The 26,473-nt window shown below is 45.0% G+C and overlaps 1 protein-coding gene and 1 long non-coding RNA gene across 2 annotated transcripts; one reads left to right on the plus strand and one right to left on the minus strand.

Annotated features, from left to right (window-relative positions):
* The first annotated feature begins 3,309 nt into the window (after nucleotides 1–3,309).
* On the plus strand, nucleotides 3,310–8,195 carry LOC120323419. The gene is made up of 2 exons (XR_005563821.1): nucleotides 3,310–4,181; nucleotides 7,963–8,195. It is a non-coding gene; the product is annotated as an uncharacterized LOC120323419 (long non-coding RNA).
* On the minus strand, nucleotides 6,412–26,038 carry CKMT2 (creatine kinase, mitochondrial 2). Its single transcript, XM_027742668.2, has 10 exons — nucleotides 23,856–26,038; nucleotides 21,903–22,060; nucleotides 21,022–21,220; nucleotides 19,909–20,004; nucleotides 18,233–18,454; nucleotides 15,749–15,834; nucleotides 13,700–13,823; nucleotides 10,101–10,235; nucleotides 9,636–9,761; nucleotides 6,412–6,643 (listed from the first exon to the last, which is right to left on the minus strand). The coding sequence occupies exons 2-10, from the start codon at nucleotides 22,052–22,054 to the stop codon at nucleotides 6,524–6,526; spliced, it is 1,260 nt and encodes a 419-aa protein (XP_027598469.1). The 5' UTR covers nucleotides 22,055–22,060; nucleotides 23,856–26,038; the 3' UTR covers nucleotides 6,412–6,523.
* Between the last annotated feature and the right edge of the window lie 435 nt (nucleotides 26,039–26,473).

The raw sequence follows: 26,473 nt of genomic DNA on the forward strand, positions 1-26,473 counted from the left end.
CCTGTGTGGTTTTGATATTTAATGCCACTTGCCAGAGTACCAGGATGACATTTTTGTGGTTGCTTTCATTTTGATTTGATTGAGAGAAAGTAAATATAAAGCCTGTTTCCTCTTAAATTCTTTTATGTCTGCAGTATTTAAGGACATCAAGGCACTGGGTCAGTTAGTTAATGGAACAGGAGCACAGGTGGTGTTTGCCTCAGTTCTTGCAGTAGCAGAGATGAATGAGGAGAGGAGTAGGAAAACCCATCTTATCAATAGGTGGCTAAAGGATTGGTGCCACGAGCAGAATTCTGGGTTTTTTGATCATAGGGCAAATTCTATGGTACCAAGCCTGCTAGAGTCACGTGGGCTTCATCTATCTAGCAAGGGTAAAAGGACTCCAGCCCATAAATTGGCAGGGCTGATCAGGGAGGGTTTTAAACTAGGTTTGAAGGGGGAAGAGGTTGAAACCAGGCTCTCCACAGATGAGCCTGAGGGTGAAAGCCAGAGTTAGAAGTGAAATCAGCAGCCCAGCTCAAGTGCACGTACACCAATGCACACAGCGTGGGTAACAAACAAGAGGAGCTGGAAGCCATCGTGCAGCAGGAAAGCTGTGCTGTAGTCGCCACCACGGAAAGGTGGTGGGATGACTCACCTGACTGGAGTGCTGCCATGGGTGGCTACAAGCTCTTCAGAAGGGATAGACAAGGTAGGAGAGGGGGAGGGGTGGCTCTGTATGTTAGAGAGTCTCTTGACTCTGTAGAACTTGAAGTCAGTAACAATAAGGCTGAGTGCCTGTGGATCAGAATCAGGGGGAAGGCCAAGGCTGACATCCTGGTGGGAGTCTGTTACAGACCACACAACCAGGATGATGAGGGTGATGAATTATTCTACAGGCAGCTGGTGGATATCTCAAAATCACCAGCCCTTGTCCTCATGGGCAACTTTAACCTGCTGGATGTCTGCTGGGAACTCAACACAGGGGAGAAGAGGCAGTCTAGGAGATTCCTAGAGTGTATAGAGGATAATTTCCTGCTCCAGCTGGTAAATGAACCTACCAGGGGTGGGGCCCTGCTAGACCTGCTGCTCGCAAACAGAGAGGGGCTGGTGGGAGATGTGGTGGTCAGAGGCCGTCTGGGGCACAGTGATCATGAAATGATAGAGTTTTCAATACTCAGGAATGCAAAGAAGGCCATCAATAAAACTTCTACTCTGGACTTCTGGAGGGCAGATTTCAGCCTACTCAGAAAGCTGATTCAGAGGTTACCTTGGGAAACAGCCCTTGAAAACAAAGGGGTCCAGGAGAGATGGACATGCTTCAAGAAACAAATCTTGATAGCACAGAAGCAGGCTGTCCCAGTGTGCTAAAAGGCGAGCTGGTGGGGAAGACGGCCAGCCTGGCTGAACAGGGAGATTTTGAAGGAAATTAGGAGAAAAAAGAGAGCTTACCAACTGTGGACGAAAGGGCTGGCTACTCATGAAGAGTTTAGGAATATAGTTAGTTCATGTAGAAAGAAAATTAGAGAGACAAAGACACAATTTGAACTCAATCTAGCCACTCCTGTTAGGGATAACAAGAAGTGCTTCTACAAATACATCAGTAGCAAAAGAAGGGGCAAGGAAAACCTCCATTCTTTGTTGGACATAGTGGGGAACATAGTCACCAAAGTTGAGGTAAAGGCTGAGGTACTTAACACCTTCTTTGCTTCAGTTTTCAACAGTAAGACAGATTGTTCTCAGGACAACTGGCCTCTGAAGCTGGTAGACAGAGACAGGAAGCCAAATAGCCCCCCTGTAATCCAGGAGGGAACAGTTAGAGACCTGCTGAGCCACTTGGATCCTCACAAGTTTATGGGACCAGATGGGATCCATCCTAGAGTGATGAGGGAGCTGGCGGAAGAGCTCACCAAGCCACTCTCCATCATCTACCAACAGTCCTGGTTCACTGGGGAGGTCCCAGATGATTGGAAGTTGGTGAATGTCACACCAATCCACAAAAAGGGCAGCTAGGAGGATCCGGGAAATACAGACCTGTCAGCCTGACCTCAGTGCCTGGCAAGGTTATGGAGCAGATCATCCTAAGTGCAATCACACAACACCTGCAGGATGGACAAGGGATCAGACCCAGCCAGGATGGGTTTAGGACGGGCAGGTCCTGTCTGACCAATCTGATCTCCTTTTAAGATCAGGTGACCCACCTGGTGGATAAGGGGAAGGCTGTGGATGTGTCTACCTGGACTTCAGCAAAGCCTTTGACACCGTCTCCCACAGCACACTCCTGGAAAAGCTGCAGCCCTAGGCTTGGACAGGGGCACTCTGTGCTGGGTTAGGAACTGGCTGGAGGGCCGGGCCCAGAGAGTGGTGGTGAACGGAGCTGCATCCAGTTGGCGGCCGGTCACTAGTGGTGTCCCCCAGGGATCGGTGTTGGGCCCAGTTCTGTTTAATATCTTTATCAATGATTTAGATGAGTGTACCATTAGCAAATTTGCAGATGACACCAAGTTGGGGGGAAGTGTTGATCTGCTGGAAGGCAGGAGGGCTCTGCAGAGGGACCTGGACAAGCTGGAGAGATGGTCTGATTCCAACGGGATGAGGTTCAACAAGGCCAAGTGCCGGGTCCTGCACTTTGGCCACAACACCCCCCTGCAGCCCTACAGGCTGGGGACAGAGTGGCTGGAGAGCAGCCAGGCAGAAAGGGACCTGGGAGTTTGGATTGACAGGAAGCTGAACATGAGCCAGCAGTGTGCCCAGGTGGCCAAGAAGGCCAATGGCATCCTGGCCTGGATCAGGAACAGTGTGGCCAGCAGGACCAGGGAAGTGATTCTTCCCCTGTACTCAGCGCTGGTGAGGCCACACCTGGAGTGCTGTGTCCAGTTCTGGGCCCCTCAGTTCAGGAAGGATATTGAGGTGCTGGAGCAGGTCCAGAGAAGAGCAACAAGGCTGGTGAAGGGACTTGAGCACAAGTCCTATGAGGAGAGGCTGAGGGAGCTGGGGCTGTTTAGCCTGGAGAAGAGGAGTCCTAGGGGAGACCTCATCACTCTCTACAACTCCCTGAAAGGAGGTTGTAGCCAGGTGGGTGTCAGTCTCTTCTCCCAGGCAACCAGCAGTAGGACACAGGGGCACAGTCTTAAGCTGTGCCAGGGGAGGTTTAGGTTGGATATTAGGAAGAAATATTTTACAGAGAGAGTAATCAGACATTGTAATTGGCTGCCCAGAGAGGTGGTAGATTCTCTATCCCTGGAGGTTTTTAAGATGAGATTGGATGTGGCACTTAGTGCCATGGTCTAGTAACCATGGCAGTGTTGGCTCAAGGGTTGGACTTGATCTTGGAGGTCTTTTCCAACCCAGTTGATTGTATGATTCTATGATTCTATTCTGAGGGTTCACTTTGGTTTATTCACAATAAGATGAACAGATTACTCAGCCTTTATTTCTTTGCTTTCTTGCCAGTGTTAAATGATTACCTAGGCTGTATTTAATCTTAAAAATTTATAGGTTCTAATTGCTACAACTAAGGCAACATCCTCTTCAGAAAACCTGCTCAGCTGACCATAACTGGATGTTATTTCCACCAGGCTGTGTCGCTCTGGCTTTAATTCCTTCAGGGTATTTAACAAGTCCTTAAATATGTTCCTCAATCAACTTTTGTTGCTGGATGAACTCGTATGTTTAAAGGTTTATATTTAGGCAAGTCTTTAATTGCCAGGATGAGCTGAAGTCTTTAGTGGTTAAAGCCTGTGGTCAGTTATTTTATTTGGTAGTTTTACACTGCAAAGCCGCTGTTTGCTGTTTCTGTATCAAAATTAGAATCTGAGAAACATGGCTCAAGTAGGAATTTTAGACACACACTGTTGGGATATCATAAGAATTTTCTCTGGTGTTAGTTTTTATGGCTGAGTATTAAGAAAATGTTTTGTCATAGGATAACCTAATTTTTGATTTTTCAGAAACACACCATATAAGTCTTTAAACTTAAATTGCACAGCACTACACTTAAACTAGTATCTTCATGTCACAAAGTTTTAATTTCTAGGGCTGAAGATATGAAAGAATGAAGAAAGGAAGAATAGGCCATTCTCATATATTTGGATACAATGGCCTCTTCTGCAGCAGTGGCTGTACTTTGAATAAAGCTGTTGGATTCCACAGAGAAAACAGAAGACAACAGGCTGAAGCTACAGGCAAAAGCAAACAGAGAGGTAGTGATTCCATGGGCAAAGTAAACAGCAAGGGCGGGTGCTCCAGTCTTTTCAGTCTTAGTCATTTCTCATATTCAAAAAAAGTACCAATCCCTACAGAGAGAAAAAAAGTAAAAATGCCAGTAGTCCATGCAGTTATTGCCAGGTCCAGCCTAATGACCAGTAGTTTTTAAGCCCAAATTCTGCTTCAGGAAGAGACACAAAACTGGAACAAGACACTTATATAAAGGCATAGGCAGAAAACTTACAGACAGCATTTTCAGACAAGAATAGCATAAAATGAGCTAATATCAACTGACATAGTACATAGACTTTTTTTCCCCTTTTGTTGGATCCACCTGAGTTCCATGAAAAATGGGTAGATGAACAAAATAATTTCATGACTTTCATGACTTTACTGATAGGCTTAGTATTGTGATATAATTGATATTTTCTCATTAGGAGCCCAATCTTCTTCTATAATAATTTATACTGAGTGAATTAAGAATGTTATTTCAGTCACAACAGTACCCTGTGCAGTAGGTGTTTGTGCCCTCTTGGAAAACTGGACTTGGTAGGACTTCTGTACCACAGGCAGTGCATTTTGATGTGTGCCGTATGCATTTCTGCAGGCAAAAGTAATGACTGTTTAAGTCAATCTTTTAATTAAGCCTTAAGCTGAAAGTAAACTGTAAGAGGCATTGAATGAATGTTCAGAGTCTGTCCAGTCAGTTTTTGCTAGGACAGCAAATGATTTCAGGAGTGAAGTGTCACAAGTGAAATCAGTTACAACTGTTATATCTACAGACTTCGCAGAGTAGTTGGGAAACTGGACTTGCTTATCCCATTCCACCTGCTGTCATGGGTAGGGACACCTTCCACTATCCCAGGTTGCTCCAAGCCCCGTCCAACCTGGCCTTGGACACTTCCAGGGATGGGGCAGCCACAGCTTCTCTGGACAACCCGTGCTGAGGCCACACCACCCTCACAGGGAAGAATTTCCTCCCAATTCCTTCTTTACTTCTGTCAAACTCCCTAGAATTTCTGCCAGCCCATTTCTGCAGTAAAATGCCCTCTGAAGAGCAGCCCTGCTCTCCAGTGTGCAGCTGCTCCCTTTTGTTGAGCACCAGCAGTGAACTGGCTGACTGTGAGATACACCTCATCACTCAGGTTGTTAGTAAAAGCATTACAACAGAATCATCAGCTCCAATACCAACTTCTCAGGAATGCTGGTAGCAAGTGGCTGCCAGCTGGATGTCCTGTTGCTGCCCATCAGCAGTTTGCAAGTCAGCAGAGGTAAAGCAAGTAGAGGCTGAAAACTGAGCACTTTTGGCTCACAGACAGATTTTGTGTTGAGATGAGGGTTTTGGAGAGCTAACACTGAAATCTTCCCAGTTTTACTTATTTATGTTCTATGTAAAATCAGCAGAAGTCTCTTTCCTTCCCCCAGAGTTACTATTATTAACCCCCATTTGGAAAGCCAGTAGTAAAATGTAAGGGAATGTGCCCAGCATAGATGAGGAAGAACCAGCAGTCACATGGAAGCTCCATCCTGCTTTACATTGAACAGCTTTCACCATGCTGCTGATTATCAAGAGCTGCTGATTCACCATCCAGCTCACAATTAGCTCCCAGTTGTGATTTTTAAAGTTTGCAACTAGTTATGGTCCAGCTATTCAGCCACAACTCTGCAGATATGACTCACTGAGAGACCTTCCTGTGAACTGCTGTTCTGAATGTGGTGGCTGTGAAACACTGAGTGTATTTCAATACGCAAAAAAGAAGCAATCAAAGGGACTGTCAGCATCTGCTGGTTTTCCCTTTCCATGGAGCTGCTTCACACATGAAATCATGGTGAGCATGGAGATGTGTCAGCAAATCCTCAAGCATGTTGAGGAGTGACAGCTGAGCTAGGTCCCCGTTACCTGGAATAGTCCATGCTGGGCAGAGTTATGTGGGTTGCAGGATATCAACAAACTGATTTGCCTCCTGGTTTTTGGACTGCAGCCCAAGGCCATGGGGCATGAATAGGGTGCTTACAGGAGCTATCGTAAATATGGCCATAAGTGCAAGTGCAGCGTAGAACTAGAGTAGTACTACTGGAGTAGTACTTTTCTTATCACCAACCAAGAAAGAAAGGGAAGCAGTGCCCCAAAGAGAGGATAGGGAGGTGATTGTATGGGTGCAGCCCAGTGCAGCTGTACAAAGACCAGTTTCTGCCAGTACAGCCAGGCATTGAGGAGACCTTGGGTATCAGGTAGTGTTTTATTACACAACATATTTATACAGACATATACAGAGGTGCCTTCCCATCAGAATGGCAGCCACCAGTTTACCATCAGTTGCTACAATCAGCAGCAACATCATTTCCTGACAAACTGAGGCAGCGGAGGTGGCACCTTGATGTCTTGACCTCTTTCCAGTTTCTTCTCACAGTCAACGAGGTAATTGACCCCGTCAATGACAATCTGGACTAGCTCCACCTACAAAAACAAGAAGAAAATAATAGTAATAGAAGCTTGAGCTCATCTGTTAATAGACGAATAGGAAGTTGGCTTGTACTGCAACGACAGCAGGTAAAGCTGTGAGGTAAAGTGACCCCTGAGAAGCGTCACGGCATGGAGATCACACACCCTCTGGCACAGGGAGAATGGGTTGTGCAAAGCCACAGTAATTCCCTTCTCCTGTTTGCCTCAAGTTTGGAACAGAAATTTTCAATTAGGTCCCTAAAGTTATTTCCACCAAACTCTGCTCCCATTGGAACAAATCTGACAAAAGTCCTTATATAAAATGTTTAGGCACGAGCTGAGACCTGTTTCAGAGGTGATTCCGTGAAGGTCCTCCCCAGCTGTGTGCTGGGGAGGGATGCCTGGCACATCTTGTTCCCCACACTCCATATAAGAGGATGAGAACATAACCATGCTGTGTGTACTCAGCATCACCAGGCAGGTCTTGCTGAAGCACTGAAGTCCCTTGTTGGGTCTCTCCAGCTCCAGGCCCGGAACACCCTGTGCTTGCAGGAACATTCACATGAGCACAGAGACATGGAAATGAATTAGGAGGGATGTTGGTGCAAGGAGAGGAAGGCAGAGGCTCACTGCTCTGGTTCCCACTGGCCCTGAGTGCTGTTGGGTGTCCTTCACATGGCTGGAACTGAGAGGATGTCAGCACTACCATGGCCTTTTAGGCTGCCTGAGAAAGCTCATCAGCTCAGAGCCAGGTCCTTCCCAATGGATGTCCTTCCCCTGTCCTTCCCCTGGAGATGACCCTCACTCTGGTGGGATGAATGTCCTCCCCATTCTGCCAGGCTCAGCACCCACATCTCTGGAGCACAGCACTCATCCTGAACTCAGGTTGGCTCTGCATCATCTAGCACTCCTTGTTTTTAGCTCCTGATTTACACTGGCAGGAGTGGGGTCAGCTCCAGGCAGGAGCAGCACCAAAATTTGTAATTCTATGTGGGGGGGGAGGGGGGGAAGGGGTAGGGAGAGTGGTACCTTTGTAACCTGTTTCAGAATTGCTGAAGAATACCAGGAGCTTGTCCCCAGCAGACTTTCTGCACAGGCTGTGACATGTGAGGACTACAGGCCCTGTGGCATTGTGAGCCAGCAAACTATAGCACTGCTATGTCTTAATCTTCATGAAATGGTTCATTAGCAACGTTTAATGACTGGCTTGTTAAAAACGAGTGCAAAGACTAAATCCCATTGTCTCTTTATTGTGACAGTTGCTGATTTTCAAGGGATTTTTTACTTATAAAGCATTTCAGTGACTTAACACTTTATTTTATTGTCTCTTACAGACCAGCTGTTTGGGGAAATCAGAGGTCTGAATTTGCAGCCTCGAGGAGAAAACAAATTTCCTATTAAGTTTGCATTGACCAGTAACTGAAATACAGCAAAAATACAAACAATTTTATCTGGCAGCTTTGGGAACATAATCCAATTCTGCAAAAGCGTTTACCACATAATGGAATTTATTTTATTATGTACTAAAAAAAATATATCTTATAATAAAACATTTCTATCCCTTTGAGTATGTCTTGCCTTATTTAGATTTCAGATTCTTCAAGGCAGGGATTGTGTCTCATCTGTTGGCTTAATCCTTTGGATCCTTGCTGTAGGAGGCATCACTGACTTCAGTGGAAATCTTCAGATAAGCAAGAATTTGTAGGCTTAGGCTGTCAGTCAGTAGGACTCAATTAATCATGCTGTGTAATCCTTTTGTGTTACTGATGTCATTTTAATATAAAGCACAAATGATGATGTTTCAGGTATTAATAGATGTCTTTGTCACAGACTGTTTTTGCAAATAGTACAGCTGAATTGTATTTCACTCTTATTTATTTTGTTCACTGTCATTTGTTTTGTTCTAGATCCAAAGGAACACAGATGGCTACATCAAACTTCAAAATTTAAAATCTCCAAACTTCTCCTTGTGTTTGTGGAGACATTCAAGGGCACCTCTGAATAAGAAAGCGCAGGATACCTGCCTTGGCTCTGTCCCAGTGGCAAGTGAGGAAGGGAAATCACCTGGCTGGCTGTGGACTGGGCTGAGTCTAGTTGTGACTGGGTGCTTTATCCCTGGGTTATATTTCTGCTATGAAAACCCACCCAGAATCAGGTTGGGTGTTGGGCTGCAGCACCAGGACCAAACTGCATCCCAGCTGCCACAGCCTCTCGGGGAGGGTTTGGCTCAGAGCTGGTGGGAGGAGGCTGCAGCTCTTTGACACGGCTCTTTCTGCCCTATCCTCATTAGCTTTGCTCTTGGGAGCTGTTCTGCTTTATAGAACACTTGAACACGAATCTGGAATGAGGTGTGGGACCCGAACCTCCCAGGAGGGCAGCAGCAGCACCAGGCTGCAGGGTCATTTCCATGCTCTGGCACAACAAATGCTCCTTCTGACTGAAATGGCTTAGAAGCAAATGTCTGAGACAAACCCATCTCATCATGGTCTGCAGCCCAACAGGGAGGGCTCACGGGTGGCAATTAACTCTTTGCCCTGATTTAAACTTAGCTGTCATTTAAACCTAGCTCTCCTCTGTCCTCTGCTTGGAGCCACACATGTTAAGAAGGCACCAGCTCCTCAGTTATTGTGGAGTGAAAGCCTTGTCCTGCTGTGTAACTATGGAGGAAGTGCGTGACAATAGTGAAAGGAACACAACACCCTAATCCAAGCCTTGCTTTAGTGCCTGATTCCCTGGGTGGATTAGGACTCCATCCCTATTCCTTTCCAGCACCTGCATACTCTCGCAGAGGTCCTCAGTGCATGGTGCAAATCACATTTGTGCAACTTGGTCAGGGTTGATTTTTTTCATTGCCATAACAGGAGTATTTGTCGAGCCCTTCATGCACATTAATAATTTTTTCTTTCAATAAGCATTTCCACTGGACCAGATTCATCAGGAGTAAAAACTGCCGGTGGAGGCAAGGGGAAAAATCAGGAAAAAAACCCACAAAACAAAGACAGGTTACCTCTGAGCGGCCGAGGCGGTCCAGGTTAGAGATATCATACACATCAGCCACGGCTGCTGTGTCTACTCCACCAGTGCCGCGCTTCTGCAGGCGCAGGTTCTCCAGGATTTTGGGAAACCTGGGGTCCTGTCACAAGAAACAGGTTTGAGTTTATTGCCTGTCAGTGTGTGTGTCATACCATGTCCTTGCCATGCTGTGATCCATGGATTAACAGCATTGCCAGAGGGGCAGGCAGGTGGAGAGTTTTCTCATCCTTGGATTACTGCCCATCCTGGCAGCTTCCTGCTGAGCACATTAATTTCCATAACAAAGACAATAATTTGCAGAATTAAAGCGTGCTCAATTAAACATGCATTACATGCATCCTGCTAACTTGCAGTCACCATGAGCTGTCATTTTTCATCTGTTCCTTTATAAATCAGAAGAGCTGAATTATGTCACCAGCTTTTTAAAGGACTCACATACCTTGCTCAGCCTGGGCAGCTTCACATGGACTCCAGCTCTCAGACCAGTGCCCAGATTGGAAGGACAGGTCAGGACATACCCGAGACGCTCGTTCCACATAAACTCCCAGCCACGTTCCTTAATTAATCTCTCAACCTATGGTAGCAAGACAGAAAGAAAGGAAAAAGGGCAACATGCAAATGTCTCATTTCAAGATGTCTGCTGGTAGCTGAGATTCTTCTTGCCATGTGTTTGTGTTGATGAACTTCACTAACACCAGTGGAGTGGCAGGAATTCACATCTGGGTCCAGTCTGGTTTAGGTGTCACAAAAATGTTTGTACTCACCAGGTACCTCTGGATATCTCTGTCATTTTCTCATGACCACCACCTTGCAGACTCTTTGCCACTTCATCACAAAGCTCCCTATCCTGGTGTTTTTGTGAAGCCTTAGCTCAAGAAGCCACGTGTACCTAAGAATTGTGGCTTTTGCCATTTGTTTCTAACTTGGTAATTTTGGAGCTAGTTTGCAACACACAATCCCAAAGGACTCAATCACTATGAAGCAAACAAGGAGCTGAACCTGAGTTTTGTGTAATTTTCAAGATGATGCCCTAACTCCTGGGGCAGGACACCTGGCCTCTAAATGTCCAGTATTAACAGCCACACCTCCTTTATAAGGAGACACAGCTTGTACATAATGCTTTTCATTAGTAAGTCTCTGACCAGATTAGACAGGAGAGTGAAATAATTATCTGCAGGAAAATCGCAAGGGTCTATTGACCTTTGAGTAGGCTGGTACTTTGTTCACCCATCTGCTCTTCCCAGGTTTACTTGTGCAATCCAAATACAATTTCAGTTCAGTTCTCTTCTCCTGAGGAGAACTGGATGCATAAACCAGCTCATGCTCACAAGACTTCTGCAAATATAGCTGAATACTTCTGTTCTGCAGAAGGATACAGACTAAATGGCCTTCTAAAATAATTTCTATATTGTGTGAGCACAACAGAACAGATGGTGAGAAACTAGGCCTGATTTCCTACCCCAGACACCTGTTCTAGTGATAGTTCCCAAAGCTGCCTGACTACTTTGCCTGGTATAGTGGGTTTCTGTGGCTGGGTTTTGGTAGTGGGGGGGCGCTATGGAGGTGGCAGCTGTCAGAAGCTGCTAGAAGCTTCCCCGGTCCCATGGAGCCAATGCCAGCCGGCTCCAGGATGGACTTCCTGCCGCTGCCCAAGGCCAAGCCAATCAGCAGTAATAGTAACACCTCTGTGATAACATATTTAAGAACAGAAGATTGTTGCAGAGAAAGAATTCCAGCCAGGGAAGAGCGGAGTGAGAACATGGGAACAACAATGTAGACACCAAGGTCAGTGCAGAAGGAGGGGCAGGAGGTGCTCCAGACGCCAGAGCTGAGGCCCTGCAGCCCGTGGTGCAGCCCATGGTGGAGCAGCTGTGCCCCTGCAGCCCATGGAGGACCATCGGGGTGCAGAGACCCACCTGCAGCCCACGGAGGAGCCCATGCTGGAGCAGGTGGATGCAGGAAGGAGGCTGTGACCCTGTGGGAGGCCCAAGATGGAGCAGCATCCTGCTGGAGACCTGCAGCCAGTGGAGAGGGAAGCCCATACTGGAGCAGATTTTTCCTGGGTAGGACTTGTGGCTGCTGTGGGGGACCCACGGTGGAGCAGCTCATTCATGAAGACTACACCCCATGGAGGAGTGACTCATGGGACAGCAGTTTGGGAAGAACTGTTGCCTGAGGGATGGACTCACGCTGGAGAGGTCCATCAAGGACTGTCTCCCGTGGAAGGGACCCCACAGGAGCAGGGGCAGGACTCCTCTCCCTGAGCAGCGGCAGAAACAACAACTGACCATAACCCCCATTCCAGTCCCCCTGCACCGCTGGGGGGGAGGAGGGAGAAAACCGAAGGAAGGAGGGGTGGGGGGAAGGTGTTTTTAAGACTGTTTTATTTCTCACTCTTTGACTCTTATCCTGAGAGTAATAAATTTAAATAATATCCCCACTTTGATCTGTTTTGCCCATGAAGGTAATCAGTAACTGACCTCTCCCAGCTTTTATCTCAACTCATGAATCCTTAGCTGTTTCTTTTTCTCTCTCCTCTGTCTAGTTGCAGAAGGGAGAGTGAGACAGTGGCTTTAGTGGGTACCTGACATCTGGACAGGGTCAACCCCCTACACCTGGCCAGGTCCACAGGTGCTGCTCTGCTGACATGGGCTGAGCACAGTGGTGGAGTCAGAGCTGGGAGCAACCTCGGCAAACTGTGTCACCTGTGCCACCTCCTGTGCACTGCTCAGCCCTACAGGTGTGCCCTGGGAACCGGTCAGGGCTCAGTCACCTCCCTGATGGCACAGGAGCACCTGTCAGGTGACTTTGTTTTTCTGTGCCCCAAAGCCCACTCCATACTCAGACTTCCCCATGGATGCTCCGAGCATCCTCTGCTTCCACAATGAAGACTCTGTAGTTCCTGCTGTCCCTATTTAGCCTTGCTTTTTTTGGCTGAGAGCTGTGAAGTGATAAAGAAGGGGTACACAACTGTATTAGTCCATGGCAGGGTGTAGTGGGTTTGTGTAGTTAAATAACACTTCCCTTTCCCGGGAGGAACAGGATATTCCATACCATGTTATGTTAGCGTGGCTATAAAAGGGAAGGAAGAGTTTGCTCGGCCCTTCTTCTTCTTCTTCCGAGGTGGCCCTTTAGGCAGCTACGTCTGTCTGAAACACCACTCAGTGGGGGAGGTAGAATTTTTACTGTTAGTTTCCTTTGCCTGTGTGTTTGTAGCGTTATTAGTCTCTTCCTTTTTTCTCCATGTAAATATAAACTTTCTTTCTCGGTAAGCCCCGTTTTTCATTTTTTTTTTTTCTTTCATCTCCCATTTTTTGGGGGGGAAGTCTGCGCAGTCTCGGTGGACACCTGGCGTTCAGCCAAAGTAAACAGGTACACAGGGGCTTGGAACTAGTTAGTCATTAAAGTCCCTTCCAACCCAAACCATTCAAGGGTGTCATGATATTGCCCGTGGGACACAGTAAAGTCCACTTTCTCTGTTAAATCAACATTTTCTGTCCCAGAGCAGTACACAGGGCTTGAGTCATAACTGGACTGTCTGGACAAAACTGTTTTAAACCACCATCTCATGAAACCTTTTTTGTCACTGTGAATAGATAGACCAGAATAAAATCCAGAATTCCTGGCTATTGGTTTTTAGTATTTTAATCACAAACCCATATCTCCTCAAAAGTGGTCGTGCCTTGAGTCCTGTGCACAACCTCAGCAGCCTCCACTCATCTCCCATCATCAGAAATGAGAACCAGGAGGCTGGGCCAAATAAATTCTTCATTCAGGCAAATCAAGCAATCCAAGTAAAATGCTTGATTTATGAATTTCCACAGTCCACAGTCCCAAAATGGTAAAAAAAAAGGGGATATTTATTTGTTTTTCCCTACAACTCAGTTACCAATTTGCCCCTGTTTCCTCCTTTAACTGCTGTGTGGACTGGTGTTACTCCATTTTGCTGCTTCCTGAGATGTCAGCTCAGTGTGAACCACAGGGAGCAGTGCTGACAGCAATAAATAAACAGGAATAATAAAATCACTGAGATACTACCTCTTTTAAACCACGGCAGAACCTCTCAAACACCCGCTTCATGTTGCCACCCTTCTCCATGGAGATCACCCTGGTGTGGTCCTCTTCATTAATCCAGATGAGAAATGTCTTCTCATTGTTATGCCTGGTTGAGAGAGGGGGAAAAAAGAATGTCTTTTAAAAGACAAGCCCTTAAAAAAAGCTCTGAATAGTCGTGGTTTTATCATAGTCTTTCAGTGCAGCAGAGATGTTAAGTGTGGAGAAATAACTTTGTTCTATATGGTGAGGGATTTGAGCAGATTTGACTGTCAGATCTCTCATGCCAGTGGCAACACACAGATCTCTTGGGCACAGCTGAAGCAATTTCCTGATCACATCATGCTGCTGCAGTGCTGAGTGAGAGAAAACGTGTTGTCCTCTAGCATGAGCACAGCTGGGGGGTTGCAGCCAAGGGAGAAGCCAAGCCCTGCATCCTCTGTCACAAGGGATGGGGTTTATTGTTCTTGGAAAAAACCAAAGACCTACATGCTGCTAGGGGCCAAGCAATATGTCCTTACTGAATTGTGTTCTCCCCTAAATCAAATCCCAGTGCTCCCTGTGTCAATTGGCAGCACTGGATGGCTGCATCAGTCAAGTGCCATATCCAGGGATCGCAGATGCTGCTCCCAGATAGTGCTGGTTTGTCAGTCAAGGTAGAAACAACTGAAAACCCTCTCTTGCCTTGGACTGTCATAGCCAGCTTTGTTAAGTGCTGTGTCACACCCAAGGTCACTTTTCCTGGGTTCTTCTCCACTCCTACTACAGCCCTTCTACAGCATGTAGAAGGTGATTGATGGGATCAGACTCATTTGTGCCAACAGTGAAATATCATCAGGTTTGAGACACATGAAAGTGGAAGTTCAAGCTCACTGAGAGCCTGACATTCAGCTGGTCTTTTGCTGTGTCTCCTTTTCCTTTTTGCGCTTGGAGTTTGCCAGTGCAACACTGAGGAGGTGTAAACATCCTGTGCCCTGACACTGGGTCACTCGGGGTACAGTCACCTCATCCTCAGTCACGTACAAATGCTCAGGGAAAGGTTTTACAGTCTGAGCTTGGCCTGGCTCACCTCACCCTTTAATTAATCAAGTCGCCTCACTGCTTTAACAAACATGCCATTGCTGCTGGTGATGTTGGTGAGAATAGTCCTACAGCCCATAACAAGGACAGGATCACAATCGTTAAAAGCAAAATGATTTCCAGAATCTTTATTCTTTTTGAGAACAATTTCTTGCAAAAGAAGGCAGGTTTTCAAAATGTTACTTACAGAAATACTTTCCAATCACACTAATTTTTTTTTTTCCAGTCCGCATGATATTTCACATGTCAAAGAAGCCAAAACCAGGTCTATTTTATTCAGGGGATCCCTGAATAGAAATTAAATTACTGGTTCTTCTCCTGTTTGTTTGTAGAGACAGTGAATTATGTGCCTCAAGCTTTAGTCTTTTCCTTTCCTCAGATTTAGATGGGGACCAGGGAACCTGCATCTTGTTGAATCTAATAGGAAGATTGTTGAAATAAAAAAATCCTCACAGTTTTCCAGCAGGTCATTGGGTTTCATGGCTGATCAGGTTTCACAGCTAGGTGATTCCTCAGAATCCTTTCTGCCTCATTTTTCAGCATTAAAGCCTCTGGTAATGCCTAGAAGTACAGCAGGATGGATGCAGATGCTGTGCACTGCACAGCCTCCCCCATCCTCTCCTAGTGGGTGTGTGCACTCATCTCAGAGCTGTTATCCCTTTATCTCCACAGAAAACATGGCATTTGGGCACAAAATGCATCAAATGTGTTGTGACAGTAGAAACAGACCTAGAACAAAACAGGAAATTCAACTCCCCTATCTCCTTTTTGTCCAGATTATTTGGAAAGAAAGAGTTACTTTCAGCCCTGGGAATTAAAATTCTTTTTTTCTTAAAAACCAACTGGAAACGCAGTGAGTATGGGGTCAGAGTGGCTGCAAGGTTAGGACAAGCAAGAAAGTTTGTAACATGATCTTTAAAGCACACACGAGCTCCTGCACGTCACACAACATACCAGATTCCTCTGGCATCTGGCCAGTCACGTGCCATCCCAGCACATGTTAGCAAGGGGGACACTGGCTTGTCAAAGAGAAAATGATCCTGGGCGCCAAAATGGGGCCAAAGGGAGAGAAAGAGAGAGAGGGAGAGAAAATAAAACAAAATTCAGGTTTATTCGAGGGAGCAGTGCAACACTGTCCAATACATTTTATGTGAAGGCAGTTGAAGCACAGGCAAATCAGAGAGTATAGCTTGTGAACCTGGTTCCTTTGCCTGCAGCTGAAAGCACTTTACCCAGGTGATTTTCTTGAGCCTTGCAGATTCTCACCAACATGGGTACAGTGACCATGTTTTGCCAGAAGTGTTTTTCAAAGGTAGGGAGGGTTGGAAGGTGGAACCTAACACCACGTGGACACACCAGAGGGTACTCTGGAGGGACCTGTCTGCCAGATCCAGAGGGGTTCTCTGCACACATACACACCTTATGGTAAGTAAGAGAAGGTAACGAGTTCTTAAGGACAGAAAAAAACCCTCACAAAAAGTGCTACTTCTGAAAAGATGCTTCTCTGGCATAAAGATATTTATTCTGAGCATGAAGTCAAGATAGGAATTAAACCAGTGTTAATCTTGACCTTTTGGAATCAGAGACTCATTCTGTTCCTTAACAGAGATGCTATTTCTGATTTAATAAATCTAGCACTTGCTGTGCCACCTACTTGCCACATTCCAAATTGTTTCGATTTTTTTAAAGTAATAGTTGGATTCTTGGGGGTTTTTTCCCCAGACCAAAGAAGTATTTGATTTTCATGTGTGTCCTGAAAAATTATTAGTTCTTAATTCCTTGAATACTGCCATATCAAATGGGGGGGGGGGGGGGGGAGGGGGCTTGCTGGGGGTATTGGTTTTGGTTTGTTTGTTTGTTTGTTTTTAAATCTCAGGTTTAACTAAGAATAGTGAGGCAAGCTATCCAAAATACGTATGACATGGTAGACACATCTATATGCTTTACATCTTTTTGCCTTAATGGAGAATTTCAGGTTTCACCTTTAAATACCCTGTGGTGGACATGGTGCAGCCAGAACTCCAACCATGCAGAAAGCAAAGGCATAGAGATCTCTCTGCTCATCACAGGGACACAAATTTTCCTTCCTCAGCTGGCTCCACTCGATGCTTTTTCTTGAAAGAAAAATTCCCCTTTTTTCAAGAAAAGAGCTATTAGTTTCCCTTATGTGCATATGGCCAGATCTGCAAAATACTCAGCCTTCTGGGCTGGGAGCCAGTCATGTTGCACTGATTTGGTATCACTGAGATCAACTTGATCTTACTTTGATCAAATTGTGCTTATGAAAGCCTGGCACAAAGTCTGATCCAGGGTTCAAGGTCCTAAAGTACTGGAGGAGGTAAGGAATGGTGTGAGTTAAGGGACAAATATGAGCTTATAACATTCAATGCCCTGACTTCTATAAATTTTTGTGAGCATAAAGCTAAACAAAGCAAGGTAAAATGCTGAATCTGTGAAGCCTATTCCACTTTTCAACTTCTGCTTTCTCAGCCTGTCCTCCTGAGCAAGGCAAGGAAATAAAACCTGCAATAGCTTATCAACATCTTGTCAATAAACATATTACCAAGGACATTCAATTAAAAAAGTTACTGACCTTACCTAAATTCTTAACTGCTGGTTAATCCAGACTATGACACATATTTTGAGGTTATAAATAGTTATGCTACTTCATCAGCTCCCTTTTGGTTGATGTTAGGATTAATGTGCCACAAATATAGCTAAGAAGGTACAGCCATTCCTTTGGATATTTAAAATGCACTTTCAAGCTTTGTTTGACATGTCACATGCTGTGACAAAATCCATGGTGAAAATCCTTGTGTTTCAATCTGTGTGACAATGAAAACTCTCATTATGGGCCTGATCCTTCAAATTCTTAAACACAATAACAGGACTGGGAAAAGGTCATCTGGGTGCGGTAGGCTACAGCCATCTTAGGGAAATAAGAATTAGTGTAGTTTAGCTTAATGAAATTACAGCCAAATTTTGGGAAATTAGAATTAGTGTAGTTTTGGCATAAAGAAATCTCAGCCAAAGCCCCCCACCACGACAGTCTAAAATACAGATACTATGTATTCCAGTGTAGTACCTTTAGTTAGAACGGTTATTAATATAGAAAATATCAATCTTTGCTCAAGGAAATGGCCAGGAAAGTCTGAATTCACCTTGTTATTTGTCCAGAGAGGTGGCAGCAGCCACGTGTGTTTGGTTTGACACAGATCTTGCTCTCTGGGGTATAAGCCCACGTTTCAGACCTACACAGCGACATGCTTCACAAAAATACAGACTCTGGATGATTTGCTATTCCACTGAAGATATTGGCAGGCCATTAACTGTAGGGTTAACGCTGTGATTACCTTCCTTGCCCATGCAGGACAGCAAGTACCCCGGAGGAGGATGAAGATGGAGTGAAGGTGGTGTTGGCACTGGGACTGTACTTACGTCGATGAGCTGCTGCTGCTCCCGCTCAGTCATGGAGGTCAGGCTGTAGTACTTGCCTGAGAGGTCCCCCCGGAGCCCAGACAGTGCAGTGACCACGACGTTCTCCACCTCCCTGCGCTCGGCCCGGGTGCAGGCGGGAGGGAGGCTGAGCCCACGGATGCTGCGCCCAGTCCGCACCCGCGAGGAGAGCACATAGCGCTCGTCGAACTGCCCGTGGGTGATCTGAGGGGGAGGATGCTCTGTTAGTTCACACACACACACACACACATCTTGTAGTCCACTGTTAAAGCAATCCAAACCCCATCCCACAAAAAGAGCGGCATCTTCCTGCCCAGGCATGGTGGCCTCTCCTCCAGGTCACAAGCACTCGAGGCACCAAGAGCCCTTCAAGAGTTTCAGGCACCAGGAACTGTTTTTAGGAGCAATGTGGTTCTTTGGCTGGATGACCATGTTGGAGTAACCAGCTCATCCTTTGTGGTCCCAAAATATGAGGGAATCTGGGTGGCTTTTGGAAATAAGGATATGGGCAAAAGCAGGAAACTAGGTGGGGGAGGTCGTCTGGAAGAGGGAAGCCTAAAATAAGGCTGTAACTGAACTATAAAGGAAATTATAAGATGCAGTTCAGGTTTGCCCACATGTATGTGGGCATATTGGATTAAACTCCTTTCATTCCAACCCTTACACAGATGATTATCCAAAGATTTCCAGCCCAAGGAATTGCATCCAAGTCAGCCAGTAAATAGACTTCATTGGAGGCCCAGCTTAAATGTCTCTGTGCAAACACACTGTGGCATAGGAAGTAAACAGGAGGACTCAGAGGTGTGCTCATGCCTGCAAGGCTGTGATCTTAGTGGCATCAAGGGGATGTGGTGGGATGGCTCCTGTGACTGGAGTGTTGGAATGAAAGGATACAGGCTCCTTGGGAAGGAAGACGGGGGAGCTGAGGAGGGGGTGTCACCCATTGCAACAATGATCAGCTGAAGTTCAAGCTCACTACCCTGAACTTCAGGAGAGCAGATTTTGGCCTCTACAGGGATCTGTTTGTTAGAGCACCATGGAAAAAATCCCTGGAGTGAAGAGGGGCCCAAGGAAGCTGGGTAATATGCAAGGATCAACTCCTCCAACCTCAGAAGTGATGCATTCCAACAAAGAGGAAGTCAGGAAAAAACACCAGGAGGCCTGTGTGGATGAGCAAAGACCTCCTGGTCTAGCTCAGACACAAAAAGGAAGCCTACGGAGAGTGGAAGCAAGGATAGGTATCCTGGGAGGAATATAGAGAAGCTGTGGCTCCTCCATCCCTGGAACTATCCAAGGCCAGGTTGGACGGGACTTGGAGCAAACTGGGATAGTGGAAGGTGTCCCTGCCCATGGCAGGGGGGAGAATGGGATGAGCTGTAGGGTCCCTTCCAACCCAAACCATTCCATGAAAATTCTGTGATCTGTAAGCTCATGAGCAGACCCACAGTGCCCAAATGCTTATTTCAGCTGGGACTGAGTCCCTGCTATGGACAGGAGATGCAGCTGACAGGGCTGAGTGGTATCCCACTTTCCTTAAACATAAAGCTGGTGTCTTCAGAGTTGGATCAGGAGTAAGAAAGGTACTGTTGCATACAATACCATCACTGTAATAAGCAGCTCAGATCTTTTATTGTCTCACTGTTTTATTTCAACCCTACCTTGGATGCATCCAGGTCAGTGTGATGCTTCATTGTCCGTGGATCATAGCCATTATGTCTCGATTTAATGACAGGGTCAAAAATCTCAGCAAACACCTAAGGATTCAAGAGAATCTAGAAAGAGTCTGCACCACAGAAATGCTTTGATGCACCAGCTCCAGACAGAGCAGTCTCTGCCTGTAGTTACCACAGACAGAGACTGGATGTGGTGACAACCAGATTGGGTTTTGGGGTGTATTACCAGCCAGAACACACACCTAGAGCCCCTCCAGCCACTTGCCTCTTGGTTTTGGGTCATGCAGGAATACCCTGTGTTTTCCCTGCCATGGGATACCAGTTCTGGTCAGAATCATTTGGCTCGGGTGTGCCAGCACCAACCACCACTTCACTTTCAGATAAGAAGCAGTGGCAGTTTACCTGGACAGGTAAACCAAACCCCAGGAGGGGACAGTCCAGAATGGCGGGTGTCCCAATCCACCCTCAGCTGCCCAGTGCTTGGGCAGCTCTGTTAAGAGACTGTGTAATAACAAGTACCATCACAGTAGACTGACGGAAGCAGAACACAGTGGTCAAAAAAAGAAAGCATTTTCTTCCATTTTCCTCTTGTCATTGCAGAGTTAAATAAACTGTCCACCCTAACGCTGTTTGTCTTCATTTTTCCTCATGGTCCAAAAGCTGTGGCTTAATGAAACGATGCCTGGCACTTCACAGATGATGTTTCTGTTTTGCTTGCGCCTCTGCTGTTCCACAGTGTGATTTCCACATTACATTCATTTTTGTGTCCTAGAATTGGATAGCTTTGCCATAAACTAACTTTAGTTGTACGAAGGAGGGCAGCTGCTGGAGGCAGGTAGCAGGTGCCAAGTAGGTATATTTTGTTAGTATCAGTTGCAGCAGAGAGTGTACCTGTAGCAATACCTTATGTTCACGCTTTTCCTAATGTGGAAAAGTAGGGAAAACACCATCTTTATGCACATGCCCTGCCCCTTATGTACCCTCTGGGATATAATTTGGCTTTCGAACACGTACCCTACTGGAAATCTGTCTTCATCTAATGGGAAAGGACACCACGAAAACTGAGCCAAACATGACAGTGTTGTGGAAACCTCTTACCTCATAGGACTCCTCATCCCCTGCCACCATTCCCACCGTCTTAATAAAAGGATGGCCAGGGTTGTCCACCCCGGTTTGGATGCACTGGTCCAAGGTGTACCCGTTGGGGGTCATCTTGTCCCGAAGCCGGGAGTAGATGCCGGGGGTGAGGCACTCGGCCATGCAGTTGTTGTGCTTGCGCAGGTCAGGATAGTCCGCGCTGGGGGTGAAAGAGCCTGGAGACATTAACCTGTTCCCTCTTAACAGTGACTCTGGCTGCTTTATTACAGGGAACACGACACTCAGAGTACATTAAAACTATTCTTTTTTTATATGTTGCATTGAATTTTAGGAAGGAAGGAAGATTCTGGTTGCTGGAACTGCCCCACAAACTGCCTTCTGCCATCAGGAAAATGAATCTCAATGAGCTCTGAAAGTGTACTAAGCTCCATTGAAGCTCTGCTAAAACACCGTTATTCAGGAATAAAAGAACTCCAGCATTGATTAGTTCAAGCAGGAAGGGAATTCAGTTTAGCTGAAGTGCTCTGTAGTTTGGAGCCCAGTTGTTCTCATTGACACCAGTGGGCCCATCTGACTGGCCACTGGGCAGCTCTTCTTCTGCAATACCAGGGTTTGGTTTAATGGCATTGTATTTGCACAAAAGCTGCATGGTGTACTAAGCCAGGGAAAATAAAAATGTTAGGCTGGTCTTGAAGGTCATTGCCGGTGCTATCTGAAATTGGAGATATTCGTACAGGATGCTGTTTTTCAGCTCCTGGACAGACCACACAATGATCATGCCACTTCCACAGGCATCCCCTTCTTCCCAAGGGCAAGGTGTTTCTCCCACACCCATGGCCAAGGCACTGTGCCCAGCTCCCTGCCTGTTCCCCCGTCCTCACCTTGGAGGATAGAGCTTCCTCTTCTCCTGCACAGCAGCCTTCACATTCTGCTGGTTTAGGAGGTAGCCCGTGGTCAGCACCCCTGTGCCCGCGGCTGCAAACAGCGCAGTGGAGGCACGGCCGGCCAGCAGACGGCAGAAGGTGCCAGCCATTCCTCTCTGCAAGAGAAGGCAGCCCCAAGTCAGCTCACCAGACCCTGCACAATGCCCTCAACAAGTGAACCCTCACCTCACACCACAGTCCTGCAAGAGGAGAAATTTGTTTTTATTATTGGTTTGCACTTATCCAGAGTGTTCATAAAAATTACTGATATTCACAGGTGTATTTTCCCTATTTAATTCTACTGGGATTATGTCTGGAGTACGGGAGGTCTCTAAGTCTAGCAAAGAAAGTGGCATGTTCTGTGCATATTTTTTCCTCCAAGAATCAGAATTTAACTACTTGTGCTGGCGATTGTGAGTTCCTTAGGAAGATGTAACTCCATTCTAAATAAGAGGTACAAATTCCATGATTCTACGAATCTAAATTTACAATTACAATTTGTATAATTGACAGAAGCTTATTCTTAAAACTGGACTCTGGTAAATCATCTTTGGGAAATGGGCATGGAAGATTTACAAGTAAACACAATCTTTCCTCCAGAATATGCCGTTTCAGTTGTTTTTCCAAAAGTTTTTTAAAATATGATTCTTTATGCAATCTCTTCAATGTAATTTTGGAGGTAATAATAAACACTTCAAAGCATTTGGTTTTATTTCCAGTAAAATAAGAGTTCTAATTTCCAATAATTTTCATGTAGATCTGGGTTAGTTATACCCAAACCCTTTACTTCTTCATCTTTCCCACTCATATCTAAAGACAAATGTTGCATCTTTATCTTCTCATTTGGTAAAAAAATCTTCTCTTCTTGCTGGTTTTTCTATTGCAAAGCAATACATCCTTCTCCATCAGTCACATATGTAAGATGAGAAACATGGATGTATTCTAAGTTTGGAGTCATTTGTTTCGTGTCCTCTATAGTTTTTAAGCAATGTTATATCTGAATTTTTTCATTCTCTCTCCTTCATGCCTTTGAAACACAATATACAGTCAATTTAACTTTACTTCCAGAGAAAGGTGCTGAGTGAAATTGACAGATATTTTAGTATTTAGTATTTTTTCACTGAAAGAATTTCCCTAAATCTATTAATTCATTTTGGTTGAGCTGCAGGACAGGCTGTCATGACTGCAACAGGATTTCTCCCTCCCAAAATGTAGCGGGAGAATGTTTGACTGTAAATAAAAGTCAAATAAGGGGGTTCTGATGGAGATTTTCTGATTATTTCTTTTCTGTGTGTTTAGCAGGTGGTTCTTGTGCTTTTTCACGGTACAGCATCCCTGTCTTACACTCTGGAAATATTTCCTTGTGACTAATCTGCACAGAACTATTGTTGTTATATCCAAGTGTCTGAGAAACATCACATGTATTTTCACAGCAGCCCTGTGTATTTACAGCCCTGTTTCACTGATGCATCTTTATAACAAGGAATTGGCTGCCAGTCAAATTCCTGTCCTGAAAACTGGAAGCCATATAAAAATCCCATTGCAGATGATGATATTATGACTTTAACGACCCCAGGCACTCATCAGCATCTCCACCAGCTTGGGTTTTTTTGGAGCTTCTGAATCCTGTGTCACTTTAAGGGACATTGCTGCTGCTGAATGAATAAGAGAACCCCCTCCTCACTCTGGTTTATGCCTGTCTTTGACTGGGTGTGCCTTGCTGGGCTTTAATCTCTAAAGCAAACCCTCTCAGCTTTAGTGTCTGTTTAAATAATGTCCTTTATCACAAGTATTTTTCTTGTCGGTAAAGTTATCTTGCACTGTGGCTGCACCTTGTTCCCTAGGACAGTCTGGTATTGCTGGACCACACAAAAGGTGTGCCCCCTTACCCTGGGGCAGGTTCTACTTTACCTGACGAAGAGTTCTCTGACAGCTCTTAAAAGCCTCCAACACTGGAGATGCCACAGACCGTGCAGGTTGTCTACCTAAAAGAAATAAATCAGAGTAAGACAAGCTTTTTCCCCCTCTTTTTTAAAAAAGTAGTGCCTAACTACATGTCCCTTCCTGCAACTGAAGGTAGAATCTACTGACTGGAGCATGGCATTGCCGTCACTTATGACTGTCAAATGCAAAGGATCCAGGAAAGTTAGAATTCCTAATGAGAAGAAAAACATCATCTCGAGTGCTGTGGAAAGGTGACTGTAATCCTTTTTACCAAAGTGATGTGACTCCTAATTCAATAAACACCTCTTGCCACAAGGGTGGGCTCTAGTCCTGATATAAATGTATATAGTCCTGCAGCACAAATTGTTGTGCCTTGCACAGGTAGTTAAGTTCAGCAAACAGTTTCTACATAATGGGAGTACAAAATTAATAAGAAACTTTACTTGATAGGAAAGCATTGGGGTTTTTTTCAATTTTTTTTCTCTTCACAAAATATGATTTCTGAGTAATGCATTGCTTCAAAACAAGCATTTTAAAAGTTTTGTTTTAAGAAAGTCTGAATGAAATGGTTTCAAAGTAAGAGAAAATCCTCATCAAAGCTCTTTTTCAAATCTGACCTCAAATCATTAACAGATTCAGCTGGTTTTTCCCCCACAGAAATTGTCAACTTGCCCTTACAATGGGTTTGCACCATCAGTACCTCTGATTAAAGGAGTATGTTTTTTCTAGGAGCACTTTACCAGAAATACCCTACTGTAATTCAGGTTTCACCACAGACCATCTTTAAGCCTCCACTGCAAGGATTTCACTTTCACCAGGGAAATTTAACCACTGCACAGCCTAAGAAATGAAAGTGCATATTTTTCTTTTTGCTGAGTGTCTTCCCGTGTGCCCATGATAGAAAACTCATTTTCTTATGGGTGTCTGTAGTGCTGCCATGGTGCAGCTGGAAAGGGGAAAGAATATTGTCTCAAGATCAGAATAATTTTTTGAGGTATCAGTTTTAACCCTTGGAAAGGAATCTAGTGCTTTCCTGATCTGACCAGGTGCACTGGAAGGAGAACATCTGCCTTAGGAAAGCATCTGTTTTGTGTTCAAAGCAATCTAGAGAGAGCATGGTCTGGAGGAGATATAGGAGTTCTGAGGATTAATCAACCCCAGGTAAAAAATAAATAAAATTCTTATTTCTGTCCTATGTGTCTGTTCAGCTTGAATCTCTGGCCTTTGTTATTACTTTTAACAATTTGTTGCAGAAATTTCTATGCATTTTTTGTGCCACATGCAGCTACTTAATAATTCATGTCTCTACATCAGGTTTTTTTAATGAAGTTTCATATTTACTAATCGCACTTTGGCTCTGCCCTGAACTCTTTCCGCTGTGTTTTATCCTCAACATCCTCACAAAACCAGAACTGTCCTTTCAAACCAGTAGCGTACCAAGACCCAGCGTGGGAGCAGCAGAGCATGTGTCCATTAAACAGCTCAAGCATTTGGAGACCACACCAGCCCTGGGGACCACAGGTCATGGTCACTTGGGGTGTCACAGTCCCCTGAGTTCGGGAAAGTCATCACTCAGTAGGGAATTATTTCCAGTCAGGACATAAATACACTTCCAAGTAAGATTCTGTGATGGGAGTTGTCTGCAACAGCAAGAACCTGGTTAATTTAAGCCTGCATCAGTCCCATCAATTTTTATTTTTTTTTATTAGTACTTTCATTTTCTCTTTAAACTGGAATGCTTCCCCATAAGCCAAGAAGTTTTCCCCTCTGCTGTGGGATTCTGAAGGTACCAATAAAACATTCTTAAAGGGCTCCCAATTATCATTGATAGTTTTCTACTTAACTTTTATTTGTGCTAAGTGGCGCATTAATTGCATCAACCTTCCAGAAATTTCAAGTTCTTTCTGTCCACCACAAGCTTCATGAGAATTTGGACTTTGTTTTAGACAGAATTAGCTGCATTTAAACATGCACTAATTTTTAGTTCTGTGAACTAATCGTGCACTGATTTTTAGTTCTCAGTTTGTCCAAATGAGGTCTAATTTCTATGGGATTAGACACAACACTTTTTTTGCGGTATAAGCTTTAATGATTTTAATTCTTAATAGATTTTAACAAGATTCTTACGATTCATAGCAAGACCTCAATCATGTGTCACTCAGATAATAGATATAATATTTAATAATATGTTAAATGATATAATATCTAGTAGTTTATAATAATCTGTAGTAATAAGACCATTTTTCCAAAATGTAATGGATAGGCCCATTAAGAGTTATTAATAATTTAATGAATAGGGGTTTTGGCACATTGAGAGATGTGATCTAAACTGAGCTGTTTCAGTGCAGGTCAGGGCTGAGCTGCTCTGCTGTCACTCAGCACCTGCACTGTCTGTGTCCCTGTCCTTTGCAGGTAGCACAGCCTCCACAGTGCTCACAGCTGGGCACCCTTTCACTGGTGGAAGGTCAGATGTCTTGGCTCATATCCAGCATCAGGCATATTTTCTACAGGTAAATGTATAGATGGTTTTGGGGTTTTTTTCTTATTATTCAAGTATACTGCAAGGCATTCTGAAGGCTCCAGGT

This window comes from Pipra filicauda, unplaced genomic scaffold (genome assembly GCF_003945595.2).
Source record: "Pipra filicauda isolate LSUMZ 115617 unplaced genomic scaffold, ASM394559v2 scaffold256_size1097316_pilon, whole genome shotgun sequence".
Classification (NCBI taxonomy): Eukaryota; Metazoa; Chordata; class Aves; order Passeriformes; family Pipridae; genus Pipra; species Pipra filicauda.